This window comes from Anser cygnoides, chromosome 28 (genome assembly GCF_040182565.1).
Source record: "Anser cygnoides isolate HZ-2024a breed goose chromosome 28, Taihu_goose_T2T_genome, whole genome shotgun sequence".
Taxonomy (NCBI): Eukaryota; Metazoa; Chordata; class Aves; order Anseriformes; family Anatidae; genus Anser; species Anser cygnoides.
In genome coordinates, this window is record NC_089900.1 from 680,749 (window position 1) to 696,266 (window position 15,518).

Below are 15,518 nucleotides of genomic sequence, written 5' to 3' on the forward strand. Positions count from 1 at the left end.
GTGGGGACCCTATAGGGGGAAAGTTCCTATAAGGGATGGAGAAATCTTACGGGGGATGTAGGGGCCCTATGGGGGAAAAATCCCGTAGGGGGTGTGGGGACCCTATAGGCGGGGTGGGGGCCATATAGGGAGAGAAATCCTATAAGGGAGAGAGAAAATCCTGAAAGGGGTGGGGAAATTCTATAGGGGATGTAGGGACCCTGTAGGGGGAAAAATCCTATAGGGGGGTGTGGGAGCCCTATAGGGGGTGTGGGGGGCCTATAGGGGGAGAAATCCTAAAAGGGATGGGGAAATTCTATAGGGGATGTAGGGACCCTGTAGGGGAAAAAATCCTATAGATGGGTGTGGGGGCCCTATAGGGGGTGTGGGGACCCTATAGAGGGAGAAATCCTATAAGGGAGAGGGAAAATCCTAAAAGAGATGGGGAAATCCTACAGGGGGTGTGGGGGCCCTATAGGGGGGGAAAATCCCGTAAGGGGTGTGGGGACCCTATAGGGGGGAAAATCCCATAGGGGGTGTAGGACCCTGTAGGGAGAGAAATCCTATAAGGGAGGGGGAAACCTGTAAGGGGTGTGAGGAAGACATCTTACGGGGGTGGGGGGAACCCTATAGGGGATGTGGGGACGTTATAGGGGAAGAAATCCTATAAGGAAGGGGGAAATCCTATGGGGGGTGTAGGAACCCTATAGTGGAAGAAGTCCTATAGGGGGAGGGGGGAAGCTTAAAAGGGAGGGGGAAACCTATAGGGGGTGTGGGGACCCTATAAGGGATGGGGGCTGCTATAGGGGATGTGGAGGACCCTATAGGGAGAGGAATCCGGGGGGGGGGGGGTTAGGGAGGATCCTATAGGCAGGAAATCATATAAGGGGGGGAGAAATCCTATAAGGGAGGGGGAACCTTATAGGGGGAGAAACGTTAAAAAGGAGGGGAAACCCTATAAGGGAGAGGGAATCCTGTAGGGGATGTGGGGACCCTATAGAGGGAAAATCCCATAAAGGAGGGGGAATCCTGTGGGGGAGAATCTTATAAGGGGACCCTATAAGGGGAAGAAATCCTATAAGGGATGGGGAGCCCTATAGAAGGAGAAATCCTGTAAGGGAGGGGGTTTCCTATAGGGGAAGGGGAGGAGCCTATAAGGGAGGGAGGGTTATAGGGGACACTGCTGTGACCCTATAGGGCGGAGGGGGCCTACAAAGGGAGATCGGGTGCTGGAGGGAGGCGCTGACCCTATAGAACACCCTATAGCAGGGTGCTGACCCTATAGGGGGGCCCTGACCCTATAGGCGCCGACCCTATAGCGGCTTTCTGACCCCGCAACGGGGCCCTGACCCTCTTACAGCCGGCTGCTGACCCTATAAAGCGCCGACCCTATAGAAAACACGCTATGGGGCTCCTATAGGGCCGCTGCAGCCCCCTATAGGACCCCATAAATCCCCTATGGGGCCGCCGAGGGGGCGTGGCTAAAGGGAGGGGGCGTGGCCACGTGGACGGGGGGCGTGGCTAAAGGGAGGGGGCGTGGCTTCGTGGCCGGGGGGCGTGGCTAAAGGGACGTGGGGGAGGGGGCGTGGCTAAAGGGAGGGGCGTGGCTAAAGGGGGGCCGCAACCGCTGCAGGTATGCGGGGGTGGGCGTGGCTTGGCGCAGGTGTGGGCGTGGCTCGGTGGAATGTGGGCGTGGCCTCGCGGAGGGCGGGGCTATAAATAGGGGGGCGTGGCCAGGTGGCGGCAGGTGCCGGCGGCGCGGCCACAGCGCCATGGGGGGGCCGGGCCCGGGGCGGCCCCGGGGCTGTCGCCGATCGCGTCCCCGTCGCCGACCCGATCCCCGTCGCCGACTCTGTCGCTGTCGCCGGGCCTGTCCCGGCGTCCTGCTGTCGGTGCTGCTGCTGCTGGTGGCGCCCGGTGAGGGGGGAAAGGGGGGGGGGGGGGGGGGGGGGGGGGGAGGGGGAAAATGGCGGGGAGCGTGAGAGAGGGGGGGAATTAGGGGGGGTTGGAGGGGGTTGTGAGGGGATTTGGGGGGACTTCGAGGGGTTACGGGGGATTTTGGGGCGAGATAGGGAAGTTGTGAGGGGGTATAGGGTTGTTATCGGGGGTTTTAAGTGGATATAAGGGGGTTGTGAGGGGATATACGGGGTGTTTGTGGGGGGTTATGGGATGTTTCTGAGGGGATATCGGGGGGATATGGGGGGGTTGTGAGGGAATTAAAGGGGATTTTGAGGGGATAGAGGGAAATTATGAGGGGATATAGGGTGTTATTGGGGGTTTTAAGTGGATATAAGGGGGTTGTGAGGGGATATGGGGTGTTTGTGGGTGTTAGGAGTGTTTTTGAGGGGATAGGGGGGAATTTGAGGAGATTTGGGGGGTTGTGAGGGAATTGAGGGGATTTTGAGGGGATAGAGGGAAATTATGAGGGGATATAGGGTGTTATTGGGGGTTTTAAGTGGATATAAGGGGGTTGTGAGGGTGTTTTGAGGTGTTAGGGGGTGTTTTTGAGGGGATATGGGGGAATTTGAGGAGATTTGGGGGGGTTGTGAGGGAATTTGAGGGGATTTTGAGGGGATATAGGGAAATTATGAGGGGATATAGGGTGTTATTGGGGGTTTTAAGTGGATATAAGGGGGTTGTGAGAGGATATGGGGTGTTTCTGAGGGGTTATGGGGTGTTTTTGAGGGGATATGGGGGAGTTTGAGGAGATTTGGGGGGGTTGTGAGGGAATTGAGGGGATTTTGAGGGGAATATAGGAAATTATGAGGGATATAGGGTGTTATTGGGGGTTTTAAGTGGATATAAGGGGGTTGTGAGGGGTTTATGGGGTGTTTTTGAGGGGTTATGGGGTGTTTTTGAGGGGATATGGGGGAATTTGAGGGGATATGGGGGGGTTGTGAGGGAATTTAGAGGATTTTGAGGGGATAGAGGGAAATTATGAGGGGATATAGGGTGTTATTGGGGGTTTTAAGTGGATATAAGGGGGTTGTGAGGGGTTATGGGGTGTTTTTGAGGGGTTATGGGGTGTTTTGAGGGATATGGGGGAATTTGAGGGGATATGGTGGGGGTTGTGAGGGAATTTAGGGGATTTTGAGGGGATAGAGGGAAATTATGAGGGGATATAGGGTGTTATTGGGGGTTTTAAGTGGATATAAGGGGGTTGTGAGGGGTTATGGGGTGTTTTTGAGGGGTTATGGGGTGTTTTTGAGGGATATGGGGGAATTTGAGGAGATTTGGGGGCGTTGTGAGGGAATTTAGGGGATTTTGAGGGGATAGAGGGAAATTATGAGGGGATATAGGGTGTTATTGGGGATTTTAAGTGGATATAAGGGGGTTGTGAGGAGTTACGGGGAAATTGTGACAGGATATGGGGTGTTTGTGAAGGGGTGTAGGGGATTTCGAGGGGATTTTGGGGAATTGTGAGGGGTTATGGGGGGTTATTGGGGTTTGTGAGGGGATTTAGGGGATTTTGAGGGGTTATGGGGGAATTGTGAGGGGATATATAGGATTTTGAGGGGTTATGGGGGGAATTGTGACAGGATGTGGGGTGTTTGTGAGGGGATATGGGGGGATTTTGAGGGGTTATGGGGGAGCTATGAGGGGATATAGGGGGGTTTTGAGGGGATACAGGAGGTTATTTGGGATTTTGAGGGGATATAAGGGGCCTGCGAGGGGATATAGGGGATTGTGAAGGGGTATTGGGGGTGTTTGTGAGGCGTTATGGGGGAATTGCGGGGGGATATGGGGGTTATTGGGGATTTTGAGGGGATATGGGGGGTTGTGAGGGGATTTAGAGGGGATACAGGGGAGCTGTGAAGGGTTATGGGGGAATCGTAGGGATTTAGGGGGTTGTGAGGGGATATGGGGGGGTTGTGAGGGGATATGAGGGTTGTGAGGGGATATAGGGGGGTTGTGAGGGGATATAAGGGGGTTTTGAGGGGATATAGGAGGGTAGCGGGGGGATATAGGGAATTATTGGGGTTTTTGAGGGGGTATGAGGGAGTTGTGAGGGGATATGGGGGATGAGGGGGTTTGTGAGGGGATTTAGGGGATTTTGAGGGGTTATGGGGGGGCACTGGGGTCCTGTGGGGGTCCCCTGGGGTTTTATAGGGTCGCACTGGGGACCCTAAAGGGCCACTGGGGGCTACTGGGGGGCTACTGGGACCCCAAAAGGGGTTACTGGGGGGCTACTGGGGACAATGGGGCGGGTCATTGGGGGCTGGGGGGTCCCGTGCGGGGTCCCTATGGGGCCGCGTTCCTTCGGGGTGGGTTTGCCCCGTGTTTGGGTGCCCCCCCCCCCATTTTGTGCCCCTAAATGACGTCATTGCCCTCCCCCTTCCCCATAACAGGTCCCGGGGGGCGGAGGAGGCCGAACCCGGTGAGTTTTTGGGGTGGGGGGGGGGGACACGGGGGGGGGGGGGGACACGGGGACGTGTCCCATGGGTGCGGTGGCACCCGGATGTCCGCGTTGGGACGGGGGGGGGGGGGGTTGGGGGGGTTGTAGGGGGGTTTGGGGGGGGGGTTATAGGGGGGTTTGGGGGGGGATTTGGGGAGGTGGGGGGGTCCATGGGGTTTGGGGGGGGGGGATTGGGGGGTTTGGGAGGGGGATTTGGGGATCCTGGGGGGTTTATGGGGGGTCTGTGGGGTTTGGGGGGGGGGATTTGGGGGTTTATGGGGGGGGGTCTGTGGGGTTGGGGGGATCCTGGGGGGTTTATGGGGGTTTGGGGGGGGGTTATGGGGTTTGGGGGGGGGGGTTGGGGGGGTATATGGGGGTTTGGGGGGTTATGGGGGGGTCTGTGGGGTTTGGGGGGGGGGATTTGGGGGTTTATGGGGGGGTCTGTGGGCGTTGGGGGGATCCTGGGGGGGGTTTATGGGGGTTTGGGGGGGGGTTGGGGGGGGGTTATATGGGGGTTTGGGGGTTATGGGGGGGTCTGTGGGGTTTGAGGGGGGGATTTGGGGGTCCTGGGGGGGGGTTTAGGGGGTGTTGGGGGGTTCTGTGGGGGTCTATGGGGTTTGGGGGGGGTCTATGGGATTGGGGGGCGGTGGGGGTCCTGGGGGGCTTATGGGGGGGTCTATGGGGTTTGGGGGGAGATTTGGGGGGTTTGGGGGAGTTTTGGGGGCCCTGAGGGGGTTTTGGGGGGTCTATGGGGTTTGAGGGGGGATTTGGGGGTCCTGGGGGGGGGGGTTGGGGGGCGATTGGGGTTACTGGGGGGGTCTCTGAGGATTTAGGGTTTTGGGGGAGTCCAGTGAACTTCGGGGGGGGGGGGGTCCCTAAGGCTTTGGGGGGATTTGGGGGGATTTTTGGGGTCTTGGGGGGGATTTGGGGTCTTATGGGGGGTGTGGGGTCTCTGGGGATTTATTTTGGGGGGGGGGGGGGGACTGAGGGGTCGTGGGGGAAGGGGGGACTTTGGGGGCCGTGGGGGGGTCCGGTGAACTTTGGGGGATCTGGGGGTCTTTTTGGGGTTTCCGGGGGTTCCCCCTGACCCGTGGCCCCCCCCCCCAGAGGTGCCGTGCGGGACCCCCACCCACAGCCGCGTGGTGGGGGGCACGGGGGCGCGGGCGGGGCAGTGGCCGTGGCAGGTGAGCGTCGCCTTCGGGGGCGCCACGTCTGCGGGGGTCGCTCATCGCCCCCGCCTGGGTGCTCACCGCCGCCCACTGCTTCCCGCCGTGAGTACCCGGCCCTATATAGCCCCCCCCGACCCTATAGCCCCCCCCAAACCCCCCTGACCCTATATACCACCCCCTGACCCTATATACCACCCCCTGACCCTATATACCACCCCCCGACCCTATATACCACCCCCCGCCCCTATAGCCCCCCCAAACCCTCCTGACCCTATATACCACCCCCCGACCCTATATACCACCCCCCGCCCCTATAGCCCCCCCAAACCCTCCTGACCCTATATACCACCCCCCGACCCTATATGCCACCCCCCAACTCCCCCGACCCTATATACCACCCCCCGACCCTATAGCCCCCCCCAAACCTCCCCGACCCTATATACCACCCTCGACACTATATACCACCCCCCAACCCTATATACCACCCCCCGACCCTATAGCCCCCCCCCCAAAACCCCCGACCCTATATACCACCCCCCGACCCTATATACCACCCCCCAACCCTATAGCCCCCCCAAACCCCCCTGACCCTATATACCACCCCCGACCCTATAGCCCCCCCAACCCTATATACCACCCCCGACCCTATATACCACCCCCTGACCCTATAGCCCCCCAAACCTCCCCGACCCTATATACCACCCCCTGACCCTATATACCACCGCCCGACCCTATAGCCCCCCCCCAACCCCCCCGACCCTATATACCACCCTCGACACTATATACCACCCCCCAACCCTATATACCACCCCCCGACCCTATAGCCCCCCCCCAAAACCCCCGATCCTATATACCATCCCCCGGCCCTATATACCACCCCCGACCCTATAGCCCTCCCCAACCCCCCTGACCCTATATACCAGCCCCCGACCCTATATACCACCCCCCGACCCTATAGCCCCCCCAACCCCCCCCCCATATACCACCCCCCGACCCTATAGCCCTCCCCAACCCCCCCAGACCCTATATACCAGCCCCCGACCCTATATACCACCCCCTGACCCTATAGCCCCCCCCCCAAAACCCCCGACCCTATATACCACCCCCCGACCCTATAGCCCTCCCCAACCCCCCTGACCCTATATACCACCCCCCGACCCTATATACCACCCCCTGACCCTATAGCCCCCCCCCAAACCTCCCCCGACCCTATATACCACCCCCTGACCCTATATACCACCGCCCGACCCTATAGCCCTCCCCAACCCCCCCAGACCCTATATACCAGCCCCCGACCCTATATACCACCCCCTGACCCTATAGCCCCCCCCCCCCAAAACCCCCGACCCTATATACCACCCCCCGACCCTATAGCCCTCCCCTATACCCCCCTGACCCTATATACCACCCCCCGACCCTATATACCACCCCCCGACCCTATAGCCCCCCCAACCCCCCCGACCCTATATAACCGCCCCATATAACCGACCCTATAGCCCTCCCCAACCCCCCCAGACCCTATATACCAGCCCCTGACCCTATATACCACCCCCTGACCCTATAGCCCCCCCCCCAAAACCCCTGACCCTATATACCACCCCCCGACCCTATAGCACCCCCCAACCCCCCCGCCCCTATATAACTCCCCTATCCCCCCCCCATATAACTGACCCTATACAACCCCCCACCCCTATATAACTGACCCTATATACCCCGCCCCTATATAATCGATCCTATATAACTGACCCTATACCCCCCGCCCCTATATAACTGACCCTATACCCCCCCGCCCCTATATAACTCCCCTATACCCCCACCCCTATATAACTGCCCCTATAGAACCGCCCCTATATAACTGACCCTATACCCCCCCCACCCCTATATAACTCCCCTATCCCCCCCGCCCCTATATAACCCCCCCATCCCTCCCCCTCCCCTATATAACTCCCTCATCCCCCTCTGCCCCTATATAACTCCCCCATCCCCCTGCCCCTATATAACTCCCCTATACCCCCCCGCCCCTATATAACTCCCCCACCCCCCTGCCCCTATATAACTCCCCTATACCCCCCGCCCCTATATAACCGCGCCTATATAACCGCCCCTATATCCCCCTGCCCCTATACCCCACACCCCTATATAACTCCCCTATCCCCCCCGCCCCTATATAACTCCCCTACCCCCCTGCCCCTATATAACCGCCCCTATATCTCCCCGCCCCTATACCCCACACCCCTATATAACTCCCCATACCCCCCGCCCCTATATAACTGCCCCTATACCGCCCCCGCCCCTATATAACTGCCCCTATACCCCCCTATATAACCGCCCCTATATAACTGACCCTATCCCCCCCGCCCCTATATAACCGCCCCTATATCCCCCCACCCCTATACCCCCACACCCCTATATAACTCCCCTATGCCCCCGCCCCTATATAACTGCTCCTATATAACTCCCCTATACCCCCCGCCCCTCTATAACCCCCCCCTACCCCCCCCGCCCCTCTATAACCCCCCATCCCCCCCGCCCCTATATAACCGCCCCTATATCCCCCCGCCCCTATAACCCCTGCCCCTATATAACCGCCCCTATATAACTGACCCTATACCCCCCCACCCCTATATAACTCCCCTATCCCCCCGCCCCTATATAACTCCCCTCTATCCCCCCGCCCCTCTATCCCCCCGCCCCTATATAACCGCCCCTATATAACTGACCCTATACCCCCCTGCCCCTATATAACTCCCAATCCCCCCCGCCCCTATTTAACTTCTCTATACCCCCCGCCCCTATATAACTGACCCCATCCCCCCCGCCCCTATATAACCGCCCCTATACCCCCCGCCCCCATATAACCGCCCCCTACCCCCCGCCCCTATATAACCGCCCCTATATAACCGCCCCCATATAACTGACCCCTATATCCCCCCCCCCACCCCTATATAACTCCCCCATCCCCCCCCCGCCCCTATATAACTCCCTATACCCCCGGCCCCTATATAACCCCCCGTACCCCCCCGCCCCTATATAACCCCCCCCCTATATAACCCCCCCCCCCCCTATACCCCCCGCCCCTATATAACCCCCCGTACCCCCCCCCGCCCCTATATAACCCCCCCCCCATACCCCCCCCCCCCCCATCCCCCCCCCGCCCCTATATAACTGACCCCATCCCCCCCCGCCCCTCTATAACCCCCCATCCCCCCCCGCCCCTATACCCCCCTGCCCCTATATAACCCCCCATCCCCCCCGCCCTATATAACCCCCCCTACCCCCCGCCCCCTATAGGGAGCACCCCCTCTCCGCCTACCGCGTGACGCTGGGCGTCCTGCACCTCCTGTCCCCCCCGCCGAGGCCCAGGTGCGCCGGGTGAGCCGGGTGGCCCCCCGCCCCCCCCCCGGGGGGGGGGCGGCGCGGGGGGGGGACCTGGCCCTGGCCCGCCTCGACCCCCCCGCGGCCCCCTCGCGCTGGGTGCGCCCCATCTGCCTGCCCGGCCCCGCCGTCCGCTTCCCCCGGCACCAACTGCACCCTGACGGGCTGGGGGCACCGGCGGCACGCAGGTGGGGGGGTTGGGGACATCTTGGGGGGTTGGGGACATCTGGGGGGTTGGGGACATTTTGGGGGGTTGGGGACACTTTGGGGGGGGTTGGGGACGCTTTGGGGGGAGATTTGGGGGTACGGGGGGTCTGGGGGGATTTGGGGGTACGGGGGGATTTAGGGGGATTTAGGGGGAAATGGGGGCGTTGGGGACATGGGGGGGACATTGGGGACATCTGGGGGGGCTTGGGGACATTTTGGGGGGTTGGGGACATTTTGGGGGGGTTGGGGACACTTTGGGGGGGGTTGGGGACAGGTTTTGGGGGCGTTTGGGGGGAAAAGGGGGGATATGAGGGGGTTTAGGGGAGGTTGGGGGGAAATGGGGGGTTGGGGACATTTTGGGGGGCTTGGGGACACTTTGGGGGGGACATTTGGGGGTACGGGGGGGTTGAGGGGAGTTTGGGGGAGTACGGGGGGGGGAAAGGGGGATCTGGGGGGTATGGGGGAGATAGGAGGGGAAATGGGGGGGTTTGGGGACATTGGGGACACTTTGGGGGGCTTGGGGACACTTTGGGGGGCTTGGGGACACTTTGGGGGGGTTGGGGACAGGTTTTGGGGGGGATTTGGGGGGTACGGGGGGCGTTTGGGGGGATTTGGGGGGCATATTTGGGGGTACAGGGGGGATATAGGGGGAAATGGGGGGGTTGGGGACACGGGGGGACATTGGGGACATCTGGGGGGCGTTGGGGACACTTTGGGGGGGACATTTGGGGGTACGGGGGGTTTGGGGGGGATTTGGGGGGTACAGGGGGCGTTTGGGGGGAAAAGGGGGGTATGGGGAGGTAAATGGGGGAATTTGGGGGGTTGGGAACATGGGGGGACATTGGGGACATCTGGGGGGCGTTGGGGACACTTTGGGGGGGGACATTTGGGGGTGGGGGGTTTGGGGGGGTATGGGGGGCGTTTGGGGGGGTTTAGGGGGGATTTGGGGGGAAATGGGGGGGTTGGGGACATTGGGGACATCTGGGGGGGTTGGGGACATCTGGGGGGTTGGGGACACTTTGGGGGGGGACATTTGGGGGTGCGGGGGGGGTTGAGGGGGGTTTGGGGGGGGTACGGGGGGGTTTGGGGGGGGGGATATGGGAGGGTTTGGGGGGTTAAGGGGGGTTGAGGACATGGGGGGGACATTGGGGACATCTGGGGGGCGTTGGGGACACTTTGGGGGGGGGACATTTGGGGGTATGGGGGCTTGGGGGGGATTTGGGGGGTACAGGGGGCGTTTGGGGGGGAAATGGGGGAGTATGGGGGGGTATGGGGGAATTTGGGGGAATTTGGGGGCGTTGGGGACACTTTGGGGGGGTTGGGGACACTTTGGGGGGTTGGGGACAGGTTTCGGGGGGATTTGGGGGGGGGTACGGGGGGGTTTGGGGGGATTTGGGGGGTACAGGGGGCGTTTGGGGGGGAAAAGGGGGGTATGGGGAGGTAAATGGGGGAATTTGGGGGTTGGGGACATGGGGGGGACACTGGGGACATCTGGGGGGCGTTGGGGACACTTTGGGGGGGTTGGGGACACTTTGGGGGGGGACATTTGGGGGTGCGGGGGGTTTGGGGGGAAATGGGGGAGTATGGGGAGGTAAATGGGGGAATTTGGGGGTTGGGGACATGGGGGGGACATTGGGGACATCTGGGGGGGCTTGGGGACACTTTGGGGGGGGACATTTGGGGGTACGGGGGGTTTGGGGGGGGGTACGGGGGGCGTTTGGGGGGAAAAGGGGGGTATGGGGGGAAATGGGGGGGTTGGGGACATTGGGGACATCTTGCGGGGGGCTTGGGGACACTTTGGGGGGTTGGGGACAGGTTTTGGGGGGATTTGGGGGGTACGGGGGCGTTTGGGGGGATTTGGGGGGATTTAGGGGGGATTGGGGGGGGATATGGGGGAAATGGGGGGGTTGGGGATATGGGGGGGACATTGGGGACATCTGGGGGGGGGCGTTGGGGACACTTTGGGGGGGGTTGGGGACATTTTGGGGGGGGACGTTTGGGGGTACGGGGGGTTTGGGGGGGATTTGGGAGGGTGCGGGGGGCGTTTGGGGGGGGAAAAGGGGGGGTATGGGGGGGATATGGGGGAGTTTGGGGGGAATTTGGGGGCGTTGGGGACATGGGGTGGACATTGGGGACACTTTGGGGGGGTTGGGGACATTTTGGGGGGATTGGGGACAGGTTTCGGGGGATTTGGGGGGTACGGGGGGCGTTTGGGGGGAAATGGGGGAGTATGGGGGGGATTTAGGGGGGATTCGGGGGAAATGGGGGCGTTGGGGACACTTTGGGGGGGGACATTTGGGGGTACGGGGGGGTTTGGGGGGGGCTTTGGGGGGAAATGGGGGATCTGGGGGGTATGGGGGAGATAGGAGGGGAAATGGGGGGGTTTGGGGACACGGGGGGGATTGGGGACACGGGGGGGGGGGGATTGGGGGACACGGGGGGGCACCGAGGCCGTTTTGGGGCCGTTTGGTGACGTGGGGTCCCCCCCCTTGCCCCCCCCCCAGCCCCGCTGCCGCCCCCCGCACCCTGCAGCAGGTGGAGGTGCCGCTCATCAGCGCCCGCCGCTGCCGCTGCCTCTACGGGCCCCCCCCCGGGGGGGGACACTTGGGGACAGCGCGGGGACACCGGGGGGGGCCCCGCGGGGACACCGGGGGACGATTTCGGGACCCCCGCCTGGGACACGCTCTGCGCCGGCTTCCCCGAGGGGCAGCGCGACGCCTGCCAGGTGGGGCCCCCCCGGGTCACCTCCCCCCGGTGTCACCTCCCCCCCCCGGGTCACCTCCCCCCCGGGTCACCTCCCAGCCCTCGGTGTGTCCCCCAAATGTCCCCAAACACCCCCCAAATGTCCCCAACGTCCCCATTACCCCAATTGCCCCCATTGTCCCCATTCCCCCCATTGCCCCCAGCGCCCCCATTACTGCCATTGCCCCAAGTGTCCCCAATGCCCCCCATTGTCCCCAGTGTCCCCAATGCCCCCATTGTCCCCTCTTGTCCCGATTGTCCCCAACTGTCCCCATTGTCCCCTCCTGTCCCCATTGTCCCCAGTTGTCCCTTATTGTCCCCAAGGCCCCCATTGTCCCCAGCGCCCCCATTACTGCCATTGCCCCAACTGTCCCCAATGCCCCCCATTGTCCCCAGTGTCCCCAACACCCCCATTGTCCCCTCTTGTCCCCGTTGTCCCCAGTTGTCCCTTATTGTCCCCAACGCCCCCATTACCCCAATTGTCCCCTTTGTCCCCCATTGTCCCCAATTGTCCCTTATTGTCCCCAGTGCCCCCATTGTCCCCATTATCCCAATTGTCCCCTCTTGTCTCCATTGTCCCCAACACCCCCGTTACCCCCAATGTCCCCAACGCCTCCATTCCCCCCATTGTCCCCAATTGTCCCTTATTGTCCCCAACGCCCCCATTACCCCAATTGTCCCCATTGTCCCCAACACCCCCATTCCCCCCATTGTCCCCATTCCCCCCATTGTCCCCATTCCCCCCACTGTCCCCAATTGTCCCCATTGTCCCCAGTTGTCCCTTATTGTTCCCAACACCCCTATTACCCCAATTGTCCCCCTTGTCCCCATTGTCCACATTGTCCCTTATGGTCCCCAAGGCCCCCATTGTCCCCAACGCCCCCATTACCCCAATTGCCCCAACTGTCCCCATTCCCCCCATTGTCCCCAATTTTCCCTTATTGTCCCCAATGCCCCCCTTACCCCAATTGCCCCCATTGCCCCCAACGCCCCTGTTACCCCCAATGTCCCCAACGCCCCCATTACCCCCATTCCCCCCATTGTCCCCATTCCCCCCACTGTCCCCAATTGTCCCCATTGTCCCCAACACCCCCATTATCCCAATTATCCCCCGTTGCCCCAACTGTCCCCATTACCCCCGTTGTCCCCATTGTCCCTTATTGCCCCCAATGCCCCCATTGTCCCCATTACCCCCATTGTCCCCTCTTGTCCCCATTGTCCCCAATTGTCCCTTATTGTCCCCAATGCCCCCTTACCCCAATTGCCCCCATTGTCCCCAACACCCCCGTTACCCCCAATGTCCTCAACGCCCCCATTACCCCTGTTGCCCCAACTGTCCCCGTTACCCCCATTGTCCCCATTGTCCCCTCTTGTCCCCATTGCCCCTTATTGTCCCCAACGCCCCCATTGTCCCCAACGCCCCCATTACCCCAATTGTCCCAATTGTCTCCATTGTCCCCGTTGTCCCCAATTGTCCCCTCTTGTTCCCAACACCCCCATTACCCCAATTGTCCCCATTGTCCCCAACACCCCCATTATCCCCAATGTCCCCAACGCCCCCATTCCCCCCATTGTCCCCTCTTGTCCCCAATTGTCCCTTATTGTCCCCAAGGCCCCCATTGTCCCCAATGCCCCCCTTACCCCAATTGCCCCCACTGTCCCCAACGCCCCCGTTACCCCCAATGTCCCCATTACCCCCGTTACCCCCAACGTCCCCAACACCCCCATTCCCCCCACTGTCCCCAATTGTCCCTTACTGTCCCCAACCCCCTTGTGTCCCCCCCCCCTCCCCGCAGGGCGACTCCGGCGGCCCCCTGGCGTGCCTGGTGGGCGACTCGTGGCTGCTGGCGGGGGTGGTGAGCTGGGGGGAGGCGTGCGGGCTCCCCGGCCGCCCCGGCGTCTACACCCGCACCGCCGCCCACGCCGCCTGGATCGCCGCCACCGTCCCCGAGGCCACCCTGCGTCACCCGGCCCTCCCCCGCGGCCCCGAGGACGAGGACGCCGAGTGCCACCCGCCCGCCTGGGCCCGCCCGGTGATGCCGCCCGACGGCGGCGGTGGACTCGGCGGGGACGTCGGCGCCGGCGCCGCCGGGCTCCGCTGGTCGGCGACGGTGGTGGTAATGGGGGTGGTGGGGGTGGTTTTGGGGGGGGGTGTGGGGGGGGTGAGAGGGGGGTTGGGGGGCGGGGCGGGGCGGGGTGGCACCCAAAAATGGGTGGTGGCACCCAACGATGGGTGGTGGCACCCAAAACGGTGTGAAGAACCTCGTGTGGCACCCAAAAATGGGTGGTGCCACCCAAAAATGGGTGGTGGCACCCAAAATGGCTCCAAAAACCTCATGGTGGCACCCAAAATGGCGCGAGGAACCTCATGGTGGCACCCAACAATGAGTGGTGGCACCCAGCGATGGGTGATGGCACCCAAAATGGCATCAAGAACCTCGTGTGGCACCCAAAAATGGGTGGTGGCACCCAACGATGGGTGGTGGCACCCGAAATGGCTTCAAGAACCTCGTGGTGGCACCCAACGATGGCGTGAGGAACCTCGTGTGGCACCCAACGATGGGTGATGGCACCCAAAAATGGGTGGTGGCACCCAAAATGGCGCCAGGAGCCTTGTGGTGGCACCCAACGATGGGTGGTGGCACCCAAAATGGTGTGAGGAGCATCGTGGTGGCACCCAAAATGGCACCAGGAACCCCATGGTGACACCCAACAATGGATCGTGGCACCCAAGATGGGTGGTGGCACCCAAAATGGCGTGAGGAACCTCGTGGTGGCACCCAACAATGGCATCAGGAACCCCATGGTAGCACCCATGAAGACCCCCAGCACCCATGATGGACCCCAGCACCCAAAAGGGCTCCAGGAACCCCCGTGGTGGCACCCATGAAGGACCTCAGCACCCATGAAGACCCCAAGCACCCACGATGGACCCCAGCACCCATGAAGGACCAGAGCACCCATGATGGACTTAGGGCACCCATGAAGACCCCCAGCACCCATGATGGACCCCAGCACCCAAAAGGGCTCCAGGAACCCCCGTGGTGGCACCCATGAAGGACCTCAGCACCCAGGAAGACCCCAAGCACCCACGATGGCTCACAGCACCCATGAAGGACCAGGGCACCCATGATGGACCCGAGCACCCAAAATGGGTCCAGGAACCCCCGTGGTGGCACCCATGAAGGATCTCAGCACCCAAAATGGCTCTTGACACCCATGAAGGACCAGGGCACCCATGATGGATCAGGGCACCCATGATAAACCACAGCACCCATGATGGACCTCAGCACCCAAGAGGGCTCCAGGAACCCCCATGGTGACACCCATGAAGGACCTCAGCACCCATGAAGACCCCCAGCACCCATGAAGGACCCCAGCACCCAAGATGGGTCCATGAACCCCATGGTGGCACCCATGAAGGACCTCAGCACCCACGGTGGCCCACAGCACCCATGAAGGACCTCAGTACCCATGAAGACCCCCAGCACCCATGAAGGACCCCAGCACCCAAGGTGGCTCCAGGAACCCCTGTGGTGGCACCCACGAAGTCCCCCAGCACCCATGGTGGCTCACAGCACCCAAAATGGCTCCAGGAACCCCCGTGGTGGCACCCATGAAGGAGCTCAGCACCCAGGAGGACCCCCAGC

At 61.9% G+C, this 15,518-nt stretch overlaps 1 protein-coding gene across 1 annotated transcript; it reads left to right on the plus strand.

The window, feature by feature from the left end:
• The first annotated feature begins 1,945 nt into the window (after positions 1 to 1,945).
• LOC136787111 (uncharacterized) lies at positions 1,946 to 15,457 on the plus strand. Its single transcript, XM_066984241.1, has 4 exons — positions 1,946 to 1,957; positions 4,090 to 4,357; positions 5,483 to 5,646; positions 13,665 to 15,457. The coding sequence occupies exons 1-4, from the start codon at positions 1,946 to 1,948 to the stop codon at positions 14,433 to 14,435; spliced, it is 1,215 nt and encodes a 404-aa protein (XP_066840342.1). The 3' UTR covers positions 14,436 to 15,457.
• Positions 15,458 to 15,518: the final 61 nt, after the last annotated feature.